At 44.1% G+C, this 13205-nt stretch overlaps 1 protein-coding gene across 2 annotated transcripts in view; it reads left to right on the plus strand.

Annotated features, from left to right (window-relative positions):
- The window catches only part of tnrc6c2 (trinucleotide repeat containing adaptor 6C2), a 45655-nt gene extending 33009 nt beyond the window's left edge, over nucleotides 1-12646 (plus strand). For both annotated transcript variants that reach the window (XM_061829310.1, XM_061829311.1), the window contains exons 13-22: nucleotides 40-159; nucleotides 316-399; nucleotides 665-947; nucleotides 2013-2177; nucleotides 2255-2446; nucleotides 2538-2687; nucleotides 3060-3275; nucleotides 4721-4794; nucleotides 5007-5146; nucleotides 5685-12646. In XM_061829310.1, the coding sequence (XP_061685294.1) occupies nucleotides 40-159; nucleotides 316-399; nucleotides 665-947; nucleotides 2013-2177; nucleotides 2255-2446; nucleotides 2538-2687; nucleotides 3060-3275; nucleotides 4721-4794; nucleotides 5007-5146; nucleotides 5685-6042 (1782 nt within the window). In that variant the 3' untranslated portion in view covers nucleotides 6043-12646. The remainder of the gene's footprint in view (nucleotides 1-39; nucleotides 160-315; nucleotides 400-664; nucleotides 948-2012; nucleotides 2178-2254; nucleotides 2447-2537; nucleotides 2688-3059; nucleotides 3276-4720; nucleotides 4795-5006; nucleotides 5147-5684) is intronic.
- The last annotated feature ends 559 nt before the right edge of the window (nucleotides 12647-13205 follow it).

Genomic DNA, 13205 nt, shown 5'->3' on the forward strand with positions numbered 1-13205 from the left:
TTTTTTTTTTTTCCCCATGTCTTGTCTTGGACCTTGCAGGTCCAAGCACAGCTCTTGCAGTTTGCAGCAAAAAACATTGGTCTGAACCCTGCACTTTTAACCTCACCAATAAACCCTCAACAAATGACCCTCTTGTACCAACTTCAACAACTGCAAATGGTGAGCCGGTTCCTCTGCTCAATATATTGACATTCATGTAATTACATTTGTTAATTCAATGTTGTAGAATGAACAATGTATTTAACAATTCGCTCATTGTTTGCTTCTCTCTTTTTATTTTCACCTGTAATGTAATTTTGCTCCCCCTTTGTTCAGGCATACCAGCGTTTACAAATCCAGCAACAGATGATGCAGGCGCAACGTAACGTTTCCGGTCCCATTCGACAACAAGAGCAGCAAGTGAGTCACAACACTGCAACCGCTCACAAAAAAAACATGTGATGGTCAATGTGACCCACTTCTTGAACCGTGACCGCATGACTAAATGTGAAATCGATTCAGAACCAAAACAACATGAGTGCATAACGTATCATTGTTACATCCGTAGTTGCTCAGGTTTTGCATGTGTGTGAGTGATGTTTCTTTTTAGAAATAATGCTTTTCACATTTGTAAATTTGACTCTTTCATAATCTTTTACACTCCCGTGTATCTGTCCGCTCCTAGGTCGCACGCACAATCACCAACATGCAGCAGCAGATCCAGCAGCACCAGCGTCAGCTCTACCAGGCCCTGCTGATTAAGCAGCAGCAGCTTCCCTCCCATTCCGCCTCCTCCTCGTCCTCGCAAGCTGGTCTGCACGCCCCCGGTGGCCACACCGGAGGCCCCGGATCTGCAAAATCAACCCTGGACCCTTTCACAGGCCCACATCACGCCCCGGGCCTGACCGACACACTGCACACCAAAGAGCCGCTGTCTTCACCCAACGCCTACAGTCCCTATTCTCTTTGTAAGTCTTGTATTGGTTCTGTCACTGTCAGCCTGGCGACATCCTCAGTCAACCGAAAGCCAGGGTTTGTTACTACAGCTGTTACTTTTGGCTTCTCTTTGCCAATAGAGATAATACTTTAGTCGACATGCGAGCATGCTCTCGCTGCGCTGCTGCACTGTGCTTTCCATTCCGGTGGCCTGCAGCCAAAGCCTACAGTCCAGTCCTGGTGCACACGGATAGCTGAGATTGTGTTTCCTCGCCTCGATACTCTGAAGTCCCCCTCAGGCTATTGCTACATTACCGTATTATTTTTAACCTATTTGTGGACAACCAGTAAGTGGGATCGATTTATTTTTTGATATTTTCAAATCTTTGAGTTGCATTTTTTTATTTATTTTGTGAGAAGGACTTGCAAATGAAATATTGATTGATTGATTGATAAATTGTTGTACCGATTTCTTTAAATAGTGGTCAGGTGAATTTATTTGCTTAGCAAACGAGAACAGTTATTGGTTGTCAGACATTGGGCCTCTTTGCAGTAGAATAAATAATATAAATGTTAAAAAGTAAAAATCAGTTTACTTTACAGATTAATTTCTGTGGGCAGCGTCCATTTTTGGGACGAGGTTATAAATTAGTAAAGTTATTATATCACTTAACCATAAACGAAGAAGTGCTATTTCCCTTGATTGTGGCCTGTTAGGGGACTTTTATCTCAATAAGGCAAAAAATTGCCACCCTGCCCATGAATGGGTTAACCATCGTAAACATCAATTTAGGAGATGCCATGTCTGCTCTGCAAGCAATGTATATTTGAGCTGGCCACTGTGACGACAGTCATAGTAAAGTTGATAACAGCAACATAGCACCACTTTTTTTTCCTGATGCAAAAAAAAAAAAAAAAGAGGATGACACAAACAGCATTTGCTTGAGGCAAAGGGCCATTACTTGTTGAAATGTGCTATTTATTTATTTGCAGTGTAATACAGAATTGTACAATTCCAGAATAGCGTGTCATATTCTGTTTACTGTATCGCATTAATGAATGTTTTGTGATTTTCAATTCTTGTGTCCTGTGCACAGCTGGGCTGAATCCAAACATGAATGTAAACTGCATCGAGGTTGGGGGTCTGTCGATAAAAGAGCCCCCTCAACCTCAGTCCCGCCTGTCCCAGTGGACACATTCCAACTCCATGGACAGCCTCGGTGGTAACACCTCAAACCTGGAGAACAACCTCAACAAACATGGTCAGTTAAGCGTTCCCATCTTGGACTGAACCATAAAATGATGGATTCAAGTCATCTTTTGTTTATCCGTGCACTAGGTGCCATATCTGCTGCGTCCACCCTGGGGGCCCCTGGGAAGCCTTCACAGCTGGAGGATTCCTACAGCCCATACAATCTGATGTCCAACTCGGACTCCCCCGCCAACTCTTTGGTCCCCCCAGACAGCTGGGGCCAAGGCAAGAACTCCAATGAGAAGCTCACCAATGGGACCAACATTAACTGGCCCCCTGGTGAGGACAAAAATAAATGAAAAGCAGTGCTCTTTATGTTGCCGTATTTGTGAGCATCTATTTTTTATTTTTTTGGGGGGGGCATCCTCAGAATTCTGCCCAGGTGTGCCATGGAAAGGCCTTCAAAACATTGACCCCGAGAATGACCCCAACATGACTCCTGGCAGCGTCCCCAGCGGTCCCACCATCAACACCAACATCCATGACGTCAACAGATACCTGCTGCGTGACAGGAGTGGCGGTACGGACACAAGATACACTACAAGTCTCTATCCAGCACGGCCATTAACAAAAAGTCGACGTGCTTTAATTGAAATACAGACAATACATAAATGACGGTACGCCACCACAACGCAGGTCCTGTAAGTTAATCTTCGTCACTTCTACGTTCACAAAATTGGAGTCCCTTCCTCGACACCCTTCTACACTGCTTTGTCAACTAGAAAGAAGTAGACACCACCTCAGCTGTCAGTTATTCAGTTTCCGCACGTTTCTTAGGAATTCACGAGTAAGATCATTCAAAAAGTGACGCTTAAGTACACTGTGGAAAACACTATCGACGGTTGTTGCATCTCTGGCCTAATTCCTCATCTACTCTTTGTTTAATTTAAAGGCAAACTGTCCGATGTGAAGTCCACCTGGTCTACGGGGTCCTTAACCCAGAACCAAGCCTCTTTGACCCACGAGCTGTGGAAAGTCCCTCAGGGCCCACGCGGCTCCACTGCCCCGTCCCGACCGCCACCGGGCCTCACCAACACCAAGCCTTCCGTCACCTGGGGGGGCAACTCGCTGGGCTTGGCTCAAGCATGGAGTGGCTCGTACTCTTCTGGTGAGCAAAAGTAGAAATAATTACTTGGGGGGGGGGGGGGAGAGATTGTCGTCTTTATCATTATTTTAGAAGCGTGGCAAAAATATTTTTAAAAATAAGAGTCCTTGAGATTTTGCCCTAGGAAGCTCTAGTTCACAGAGCACACACACCAATACAAATGTGATAAAAACAGTAACAATACTTGTACTACTTTTTTCCCCCCGACAAAATCCCTTGTACACGATCACTATGAGACGTTGAAGCCCCCACTGTCATGCCTACAAACGTTCTAAAATAGATATTGTAATGAAAAAATAAAAAAATATATTATTGACTTCAACGTCTACACGAAAAAATAAATATGAGCGGAGAGCGCGTCATTCATGCGCAAAGTTGCAGAGGTCTCGTTCGACATCAAAGTGGTCGCCATATTGGCTGCAACGTCATCAGCAGATGTTACATCGGGACATTTGCCATTGAAAACACATAGTGGCACTTGCTATGGGAGAGGAACAACAAAACAAATTTTCGGATTTTTCCGTTGCCCATTCTGACACGGCGCGCCCGGGCCGCGGCGTTGTCATCGCTCGCGGCTGAGTGCGATGGCGCGACGTTGGCACACTCAGCCATGAAAAGCTCGGCGCTGTGATGATGAGCCACCCCAGCCGAAGCAGTGATTGGCAGATGGGCACATTGACACATTTAGCACCCCTGACCTACGTACGTGGATCTTTTGTTACATTCTAAGAGGATTATGGCGCCCTGCCCCAATTATTGTTTTTTTTTTTTTTTAGTAGCTGTATACACACCTACCCGTCATTTGGAACCCACGACGCTCTCGTCCTTTGCACCTGTGCAATCCATTTTTCACGCCAAACCAGGTCTTTTGGAAAAGTATGAAGAGTAAATCTATCCTCCTGAGTGTTCGAACAATATCCAGCAATACAACGAGCTGGCATTTTGGCTAACACGAAGGAACAACGAGCTACCTTCCAGCAGGTAAAACTAGTAGAATCAGACGAGACCGCTTGAGTGGGCGTCTGCTAAGGACATCACTTCCTGCTTCTTCTCCAAAACAAATCCCTCGAGGGGATTTTCATGGCGGGAATTACAAAAAGCCATATACGTCAAAACCATGTTTTGTGGTGAAAAAACGGATGGGTCCATTCCGGCTGTCTTTTTTTTTTCATTAATAATTAAAAAATTACGCATTTCATGACAGTGGGGCTTTAAGTGAAATGCAAATCCGACTTGTTCAAAGAGTAGAGATCACATTTGCTCTACTTAACGAAGACACAAGGCTGAACTGACATCCTGAGGTTTACCGCCTCTCATAGGCACCCCTTTCCAAAGTTTTCTCTCTGAATTGCTTTGTCACTTGTGATTTTTGGTGGGGAAATCCATAGGAAGTATATGTTCATAAATGTTTTGAATGTTGAGTCTTTTTTTGGTCCTTATTCTCACAGAAGGAACCACCTGGAGTACAGACAGTTCCAACAGGACCAGCAGCTGGCTGGTGCTGAGGAATCTCACACCTCAAGTGAGTTTGTCCATTGACCATTAATTAGTTAATTGGTTAAAATTGAGTTAATGGAGCAATATTTGGTTGCTTTAACCCAGTGGTCATGATGATTTACAATTTTCAACGCTAGCAGCCCCATTTGTTGTTGTTATTGTTGGCCTTTTGTATGAATCTATTTTCAACGATCTCTTCTAACCACCGCGTTCGTCCACATTTTGCTGGCTCCACAGATTGACGGTTCGACCCTGCGGACTCTGTGCATGCAGCACGGCCCTTTGATCACGTTCCACCTCAACCTGACCCAAGGGAATGCCGTGGTGCGCTACAGCTCCAAGGATGAGGCAGCTAAGGCTCAGAAGTCCCTACACATGTTAGTGCCGGATACACTTTGTGAACCGTCCCATCTATTTTCCAAGCACTCTCTTGCTACTTTCACATCGTGACAAATGTGACATAAAATGAAGAGGGGGAGTCCGATAGGAAAAAGCCAAACTCCGGAACCTTCAAAATCTACGACAATCCCTTTTGTATCATTAATTGACTTCAACGTGGTTCATAATCAAATTTTAAAGTGAATTGTTTTATTTGAGACTGAAACTCTCACACATTTTCCCCCAAGCCTGAACTGAACTGTACAACTTTGCAGTGTTGGCTGTATTTGTGGGTTCTAGTGATCCTTCCCTAATAGCAGAAACAAGCATTTTATTCTCATACTGTGGGAATATCCATTCAGAACCCCAAATGGCTTGAGGAAACCCAAATTATAACTGTGGTTTGGATCCGTTGTACTTGGATGGGAAAATCTTAACCATGTGCTTACAGTGAAATGAAAATAGGAGAGAGAGACATGCAAAACCTTTCCATTGACTGACCTGTTTTTTTTTTTTTTTTTTGTTTTTTTTGGTCAGGTGTGTGCTGGGTAACACCACCATCCTGGCAGAGTTTGCCGGCGAGGAGGAAGTGAACCGCTTCTTTGCACAAGGCCAGTCGCTGACCTCAAACACCTCCACCAGCTGGCAGGCCAACCCGGGAACCAATCAGAATCGAATGGGCGGGGCAGCGTCGTCCCACTCCATGGGCCAGTGGAGCAGCGGCGGAGGAGGAGGAGGAGGCAAGGCCAGCGGAGGCGACCTGCTTTGGGGGGGAGTGCCCCAGTACTCCAGCCTGTGGGGGCCTCCAAGTGGCGAGGATACCCGCGGGATCAGGAGCCCCACCCCCATTAACACCCTGCTGCCTGGAGACCTGCTGAGTGGGGAGTCCATGTAGGCGGAGGCCCCGGTAACGGTACCGCACCACCACTACATCGAGGTTCTGACAACAGGAGCGAAACCCAAGAAAATCATGTGGCGATAATCAGCACCGTTTTAAAACTTTCTGGAACTGTGAATTAGGAAACTTGAGCATTGAGGGCTCGCCAGGCCTTTGGTTTCTTTGATCTTTGACTTTTTATTCCTTTATTTTGCAACCTAAAAAACTAACTCAAACGCGACACAAAGAAACTTTTTTGCTCTTTAGGAGAAGCAATCAAAGCTGCCATCAACTCTCCTCCCCCCCCCCCCCCCAATATGAAATCATCCAAAACAAAGCGAGCATTCCCAGCACGTCTGTGGCCAATGATGTGGTTGGATGACCTTTACTCGTTACTTTTTTGTTTCTCAGCACTAATGTTAGCCTTAAGTGCTCTCCAGGTCCTTTCCAAGCCGCCTTTTTTTTTTTGTTGTTGATAAACTGAAGAAGCAGACGGAATCTTGCACAGTTTTTGACCTCTTGAGCCATTGCCACGTGACTGGTGACCAACTCTCCAGGGGAGGCCCGACTCCTCGGGTCATCCGCTTTTCCAGACACTTGACAGTCGGTTCGTTTTTCTGATGTCCGCCCCCCCCCCCCAACATATAAGCTCTGAACGACTGCGGCGGCGGCCAATCACTGACGAGAACTTCGCGGTCACCTCCAGTTCACTCACTGGTGCTTTGTGGAATCTTCTACAGCGTTTCTGGAAGTGTCAACGCAGGAAAGAGGATGCGGGCTTTAAATCCTTTTTAACGTGACGGTTTACATTGTGCAATATACACCGTAGAACTTTCTGTCCGTCCCAGCGGAGCCGGTCGCTTTTTTGGAACTTGAAAGACCTTTTTTTCTTTTTTAATGGATTCCCCTCCGGAGCGCTCTTGGAAAATGTGTGCAAAGGAGAAGCAGCAGCAGCAGCTTGGACTGCGATGCACACTTTCTGTCTGCGTGCCGCACCCTCAGCCAACAAGAGACTGGAACTAATTGGACGCCTCTGGGTGTCTGGCACAATACCAAATAAAAATAAAAATAAAAGTAGGGTGGGAGGGGTACGGGTTCTCCCAATGCAGTAGACATACGAGTTTCCCTCGTGGACAAACGCGCGGGTTTGGCGTCTTATCATAGCACTTACGAGGACCTTCTGGCTTCGACTCAATAAAGAAAGAAATCAAGACGACGAAGGGAAACACGACCGACGCGAAGTCGTCTTTGCGAATGAAGAACGGCAACGTTTCGAGTGAATATCACTGTTACTCCAAAATGTCCAAGCCTTTGGTCGCACGGGCGGTCGGGGGGGGGGCGTCCATCGAGTGCCGCCCCCTCCCCTTCCCGCCCCGCTGGGGTGTCCGACAGCAGCACTTCCTTCCTTCCTTCCCTGGGCTCCATCTGGAAATAACCAGGCCAACCCACCTCCTTCTCCTTCTCAGTTGTTGGAACACAAAGATCACTTTAGCTGGAAGATCTACTCGTCATATTTCTGGATCGTGTGTCGTCGTCGTCACTCGTGTCCACAGTGCGAACGTGTAACGTGCGTGGGGGCTGCCTGAAGGCGCCTCTCATATGCAGAAACACTTTCTTTTGCTCAGAGATGCCTCTGTGTGCTCATCCTGTGTATTGAATGCAAAACAAGGATCAATACTATTGATTGTCTTATTGCTTTTTTGAGCTGATCACGCTTTGTGTTGGACAGTTTTCTGTAGCACTTCCAGATCTGGGGGTGGGATTTTTTTTTTTTTTTTCATTCATTTGTATGTTTTTTTTTTGTTTTGTTTTGTTTTGGTCCAAGCTGCTCCGCCTGCCCACAGGTTGCCCATTGCCTAGCTTCTACGCTAAACCTCTCGCCCATCAAAACCAGCTACATCCTGTCGGCCCCCCCATCCCCCACTCCCCTCCACGAGGCACCGAGGGCCCCCCTTTATCTGTTTCTATGCAAAAAGATGAGAAGCCGGGGCCCTTTACAAGCACGCAGAAAGCCCCTTGCTCCAGCAGTCCTCCCCACCCCAACTGTGAACGTCGTTACGGCCGCCATTTTCTCGAGACACTGTCACAAAAGTGGAGTGGGAAGACTCTATCATAAAGGCCCCGTGTTTGGACTTGACCTCGGGGTGGGGGGGGACACACACCAAGTACCGCCATGCAGCTTCTCGCTCTCTCGCCACACATCCCCTTGTCCCACGTACGCACACCTCACGCGTTGAAAAGTTGCCAATACGTTGTGCCAACTTCAGTTTGCTGAACACAGCACTTGTGTTCTTTATTTTTCGAAGCATTTGTGAGGGGCGGCCGGGGCAGCATCATCACACTCTGAAATTACTGATTTTCTTTTGTTTGCTCGCGGGACAAACCTTACGCTAACGTAGCGCGGGGTGGGGGGAGTGTTCCAGTTTGCTCCAGTGCACAGTCAACGATGGGTAATCCCGGGTACATATTTTTTTAAAACCAAAAAAAAAACAAAAACAAAAAAAAACCACCTACAAATCACATTTTAACATCATTTTTATGAAGTTTGTCAGAAAAATCTTTAAAAAAAAAAATCCTTACAAATGTAAATGAAAAGAAAAAGATCTATGATATTGTTAAAGCTCTGCACTTCTAGCCGAAACGTCTTCGGTCGTCGCGTTCCGCTCACGCCGCGAACAAAGAGACCCGCGACTGGGGTGCCTTTTTGTTTCATTCGATTCCGTTTGTTTAGTTCTCACGTGGATGCTGTAATTTTATCTTTGTATTTTGTGTCGACGTGGCCGCTCAAAGCGGGCTCGACCGACGAACTGTACATTTCCGCTGTATCTGAGTCGGTGAGAGGTACAAAGTCTTAAAATCAAGAAGGAAAAAGAGGGGAGGGGTGGGGTTTGGGGGGAGGGGCGGGGGGGGGGGGGGGGGGGGGGGGGGGACAATGGCTACCTTTCAGGACACGTCGTCCTGCAGCACATGAGCAAAAATCACTATTGCCTGTTTCTGTAAAACTGCCTTGTTTCAAGAAGCTCAGACAGACCCAATAGTCCACCAGTACCGCGCCCAGAAAGTCACACGGGGGCTTTCCCATGCTGCACCAGCATCGAGCGTCCACAGCTCTCTTCTCCTTAGCAGTATACACACACGCATATATGTATATATAAATATGTGACTGTCAGAATTCATATTAACGCATATGATTGCTCACAACAATAATCGCATTAATAATGTTTTTGTGCAGATTACACAACTGCACAAGCTCCTTTACCGAGGACGAATACGTGGAAGGTGCTGCAGGTCCCCACGAGGTCTCGTGACCGGGCCGACGTGTACGCGAGTGCGCAGATCAGCGAGCGGGCAAACGCTGTGAATCATCCGGTTTGACAAAATTGTCTGACAGCCCATACATATATATATTTATATACGTGTGCGTGTGTGAGATTGTGCGATCGTGTGTATATGTATGTACATATAATCTACACACACGTGTGTATGTATGTATGTATATATGTATGTATGTATGTGTATTCACAATGTACATTTATATCAACACCTCAGATGGTAGCCTCTCCAACATTTCATGTGTCCGCAAGGTTGAACTGAAGATGAGCAATATGTATCCCCCCCCCCACCCCACCCCACCCCCCAGACACACGGACGTGCATGCAAATACGCGAAGGAAGCAATTTGGTTGTAAACTCATACTTGATCGCGCGTTGATTTCTGCACATTCTGTTGCTATTTTTAGCCCACACGATGCAGTATACGTTGAAGCCGGAGTACTGTCGTGTGTTTGTGTATCATCCCGCCCTCCTGCATAATAGCGCATTTGCGAATTTAAAAAAAAAAAAAAAAAATGGGAAAAAAAATTACATATCAAAAAAACAAAAAAATATATTGAACTTTAATACTTGAAATGCAGAGTACGAGTGAGTATTTGGGCCACACTTGGGGGAAAAAAAACAATTGGTCGGGTTTCGTTTGGTTTTTTTTTAAACTCACTTTTTGGAGAATCAAGACATGATATGAAGTGTGAATTTTGTTTTTCTCAAGTCAAATATTATTACTGATTTTCAAGATAACCAACCAACAGTTTTCTCTCACGACTATATCAAAAATTTCTGGCTTTTTTTTTCCATTTAAACTTCATTATTCTAATGTCATGACTTTACCCATTTTTCAAAGATAATATTTAAGTATGATTTCAAATTCTGTAAAATGAGTTTACTCTTGGGGAAAAAAAATCAGTTAACCTAAAATGACAAAAAAAAACCCCGGTTGTTATATATGTTGTTGAAATAACTAAGAATGCAAGAAATCATGTTTATTCTAAAAATATATATATATCGTATTATATGTATTTATATCCTCAGAACTGTGAGGCCAACGCTCCAGCCAGTTGCGTCACCGTGCCGCCTGATTTTAAATCAACTAGGTAAAAAAAAAAAAAGTGCAAATAGGTGAATCTGCAGGTTCTGAACCGAGAGTATGCAAGATTCCATTTTACATTATTCTCCAAAAGATACTTTATCCCTGTTGGACTGCAACTTTTTTTCCTTAAAAAAAAAAAATGCAGCTTTATTATTGAAAAAATTACAACTTATTTAAAAAAATACACAGGTACTTTGTTCTTGAAAATTTTCTATTATATCTTAAAAATAAAAAAAGTCGGACTTTTTCCTTGTAAGATTCTGACCAGTCTCATAAAATAGACTTACAACTTGATGGGAACTTTTTTTTTTTTTACTCCACATGAAACCTTTTGGATTAAAAATGTGTTTAATGTCTTCAACAAACAAGAAATGTACATGTCTTGATTCGCCAATTGTGAATTACCAAAACCCTGATTGATTTTTTTTTTTTTTTTTCCTGTGGATGGCCCAAATACTCTTTGGCCACAGAGCGCGTAATGTGAAATCAGTAATGGTCGTCGACTCGTCCGATCGCCAACATGGAGACGACGAAAATGTATTGCATTAAGTTACCAATCTTTCGGAGATGGGGAAAAAAAATGCAAGCGTCATCTACGTCTGCGTACGATGGATGTTTGAATGTGTGCCAGAAACTGTTTTGTTTTGTTGTCGTCGATCTGGTTCTCTTCTAATGTTGCACTGAGTGTCTTGTGCCCCTCACTCAGCTAATCCCAGTCAAAACGTACGGGAGGGGCGACGGCGACAATTCACGTGTACATGTTTACTCAAGGAATTCATTTGTTTTCGTTCAATCTGTACAAAAAAAAAAAAAAAAAAGTAATCTACTATAGAGTGGCTTTTATTGTGGAATAATCCCGACGCGGGGTTGTCATTGAGTATTGCACCATTTTGTTCCAATACAAAAATTAAAAAAAAAAAAAGTAAAAATGTTTTTAAAAAATCAAGACAAAGAGGCAAGGCGGTAGGTAGGTGTAGAAGGATAGCGTAGCATCAAGGAGAAAAGGAAAGAAAAGGGAGGCGAAGTCATTTCAGATGTGCCTATCGTTTGTGTTCCTGTCGTTTACAAGCATTTCATTTGTGTCACCTTCAAAGAAAATAAGAATTACTATGACGGGAAGGTTGCGTTTCATAAGAAAAATCCTCTTGCGTCCAGTGTGGCCGTTGAAAACCTTGCAAAATGAGGACGCGTATGCTACTTTCAGAACTCTGGGATCGATCAGTCGTCAATTTCAAGTTGGGCCCGCGTGTTCGTTTGCGTCCTTCGCTCGTTTTCTTGCACACTTGTCGTCCAAACGTTCATGAATTTTGTCTCAGGAAGGCCAGAATTCCAACATCCCGACTCCTCTGTCATTTCCTTTATGTTTTTTTTTTTTTTTTAATTTTTATTCTCTCGAGCAAGCACTGAACCTTTTGGGGTTGGGGCGGGGGTGGGGATGGGCTCTCAACTAAGACGACGACAACAACACATTTCTATTGTAGCATGTGACATATTTACCAAATAAGACTGAGAATCAACTTTGAATATTGCGAATTTAAAAAGTGCTTTACACGTGAAATCTTAACGCAGATATTGCTTTACATTTGACAACAATGGAAATGCATTGCTTTGTTTGTTTGTTTTTTTTTTTTTTGTCCGTTTTCGAGTGCAGGATGTTTGCAATCGTCTCTCCGTCCCGCGCGACCCTTTTCGAGCAAGCAGAGAGATTTCAAGCAAAAGGATCATGATCTATGCACAAAAAAAAAAGGAAAAAAATGTGGGGGAGGGTTCAGGGTTTCATGTCCGCTTCTTCTTTGACTCAAAATGTGCTCACGTTGTCTCGTCCGGCTGGTTTAGCGAAGCCCGATGACGTCACAAAGCTGTGTAAATCCCTTCTTAACCAATGAGCGCTTTGTCCTTCTGCTTAAAAGCACTGTGGCTGGGCCTGAGAAGAAGCCCACGATTTGCATTTTGTTTGTTTGTCTTGAGGGGGGGAGGGACTTTGCCTTTGCCTTTTTCTCTTTACTTTTACACACACGATGATGGAAAATGTCTGTAACTGAATTACAAAGTTGTGGCTTTTTAAATGTTCCTTTTTCTCCTCATAGAATGTGATTGTTAAGGACATGCAGCGGCGGGGAGGAAAAAAACGTTTCCATTTGAACTATGGAACCTCTTTCGGTCGATATTAATAAAAAAATTACATTTTCTTGGCTGTTAATATCGGATGTCTTGTCTATCTTTTTTTTTTTTTTTTTTTTTTTTTTTTTTTTTGCATGTTCTTGTCATGTACTGAGGCAGTCATTCTCAAAATGTGGTACACGTACCACATATGAGATGCAAGCTAGTGGTATGGAAATTAAAAAGAAAAAATAGTTACCAAATTACAGTTCTGTATTATTTAACTTTTTTTTTTTAGGCATAAAATTGTACAGAAATGTCTTGAAACCTTAATTTAGCTAGTTTAATTTTTATATAGCTTATGTGACAGATACTAGTTTTAATGTTGCTCCTTTTTAAGCAGTAATTGCTTCAAAAAAAAAAGTTTTATGACTATGAAAGCTGTCATTTCCTCAGTTTCCCTTTTAAAAACTAATAATTTTAAAACATTCTCGGGAGGCGGCACGGTGGGCTCAGCTGGTAAGCGTTGGCCTCGCGGTTCTGATGTCCCGGGTTCAATCCCAGCCCTGCCTGTGTGGCGTTTGCATGTTCTCCCCGTGCCTGTGTGCGTTTTCTCCGGGTGGGAACTCCGGTTTCCTCCCACATCCCAAAAAAATGCA

The sequence above is a fragment of the Syngnathoides biaculeatus genome, chromosome 9, assembly GCF_019802595.1.
Source record: "Syngnathoides biaculeatus isolate LvHL_M chromosome 9, ASM1980259v1, whole genome shotgun sequence".
Taxonomy (NCBI): domain Eukaryota; kingdom Metazoa; phylum Chordata; class Actinopteri; order Syngnathiformes; family Syngnathidae; genus Syngnathoides; species Syngnathoides biaculeatus.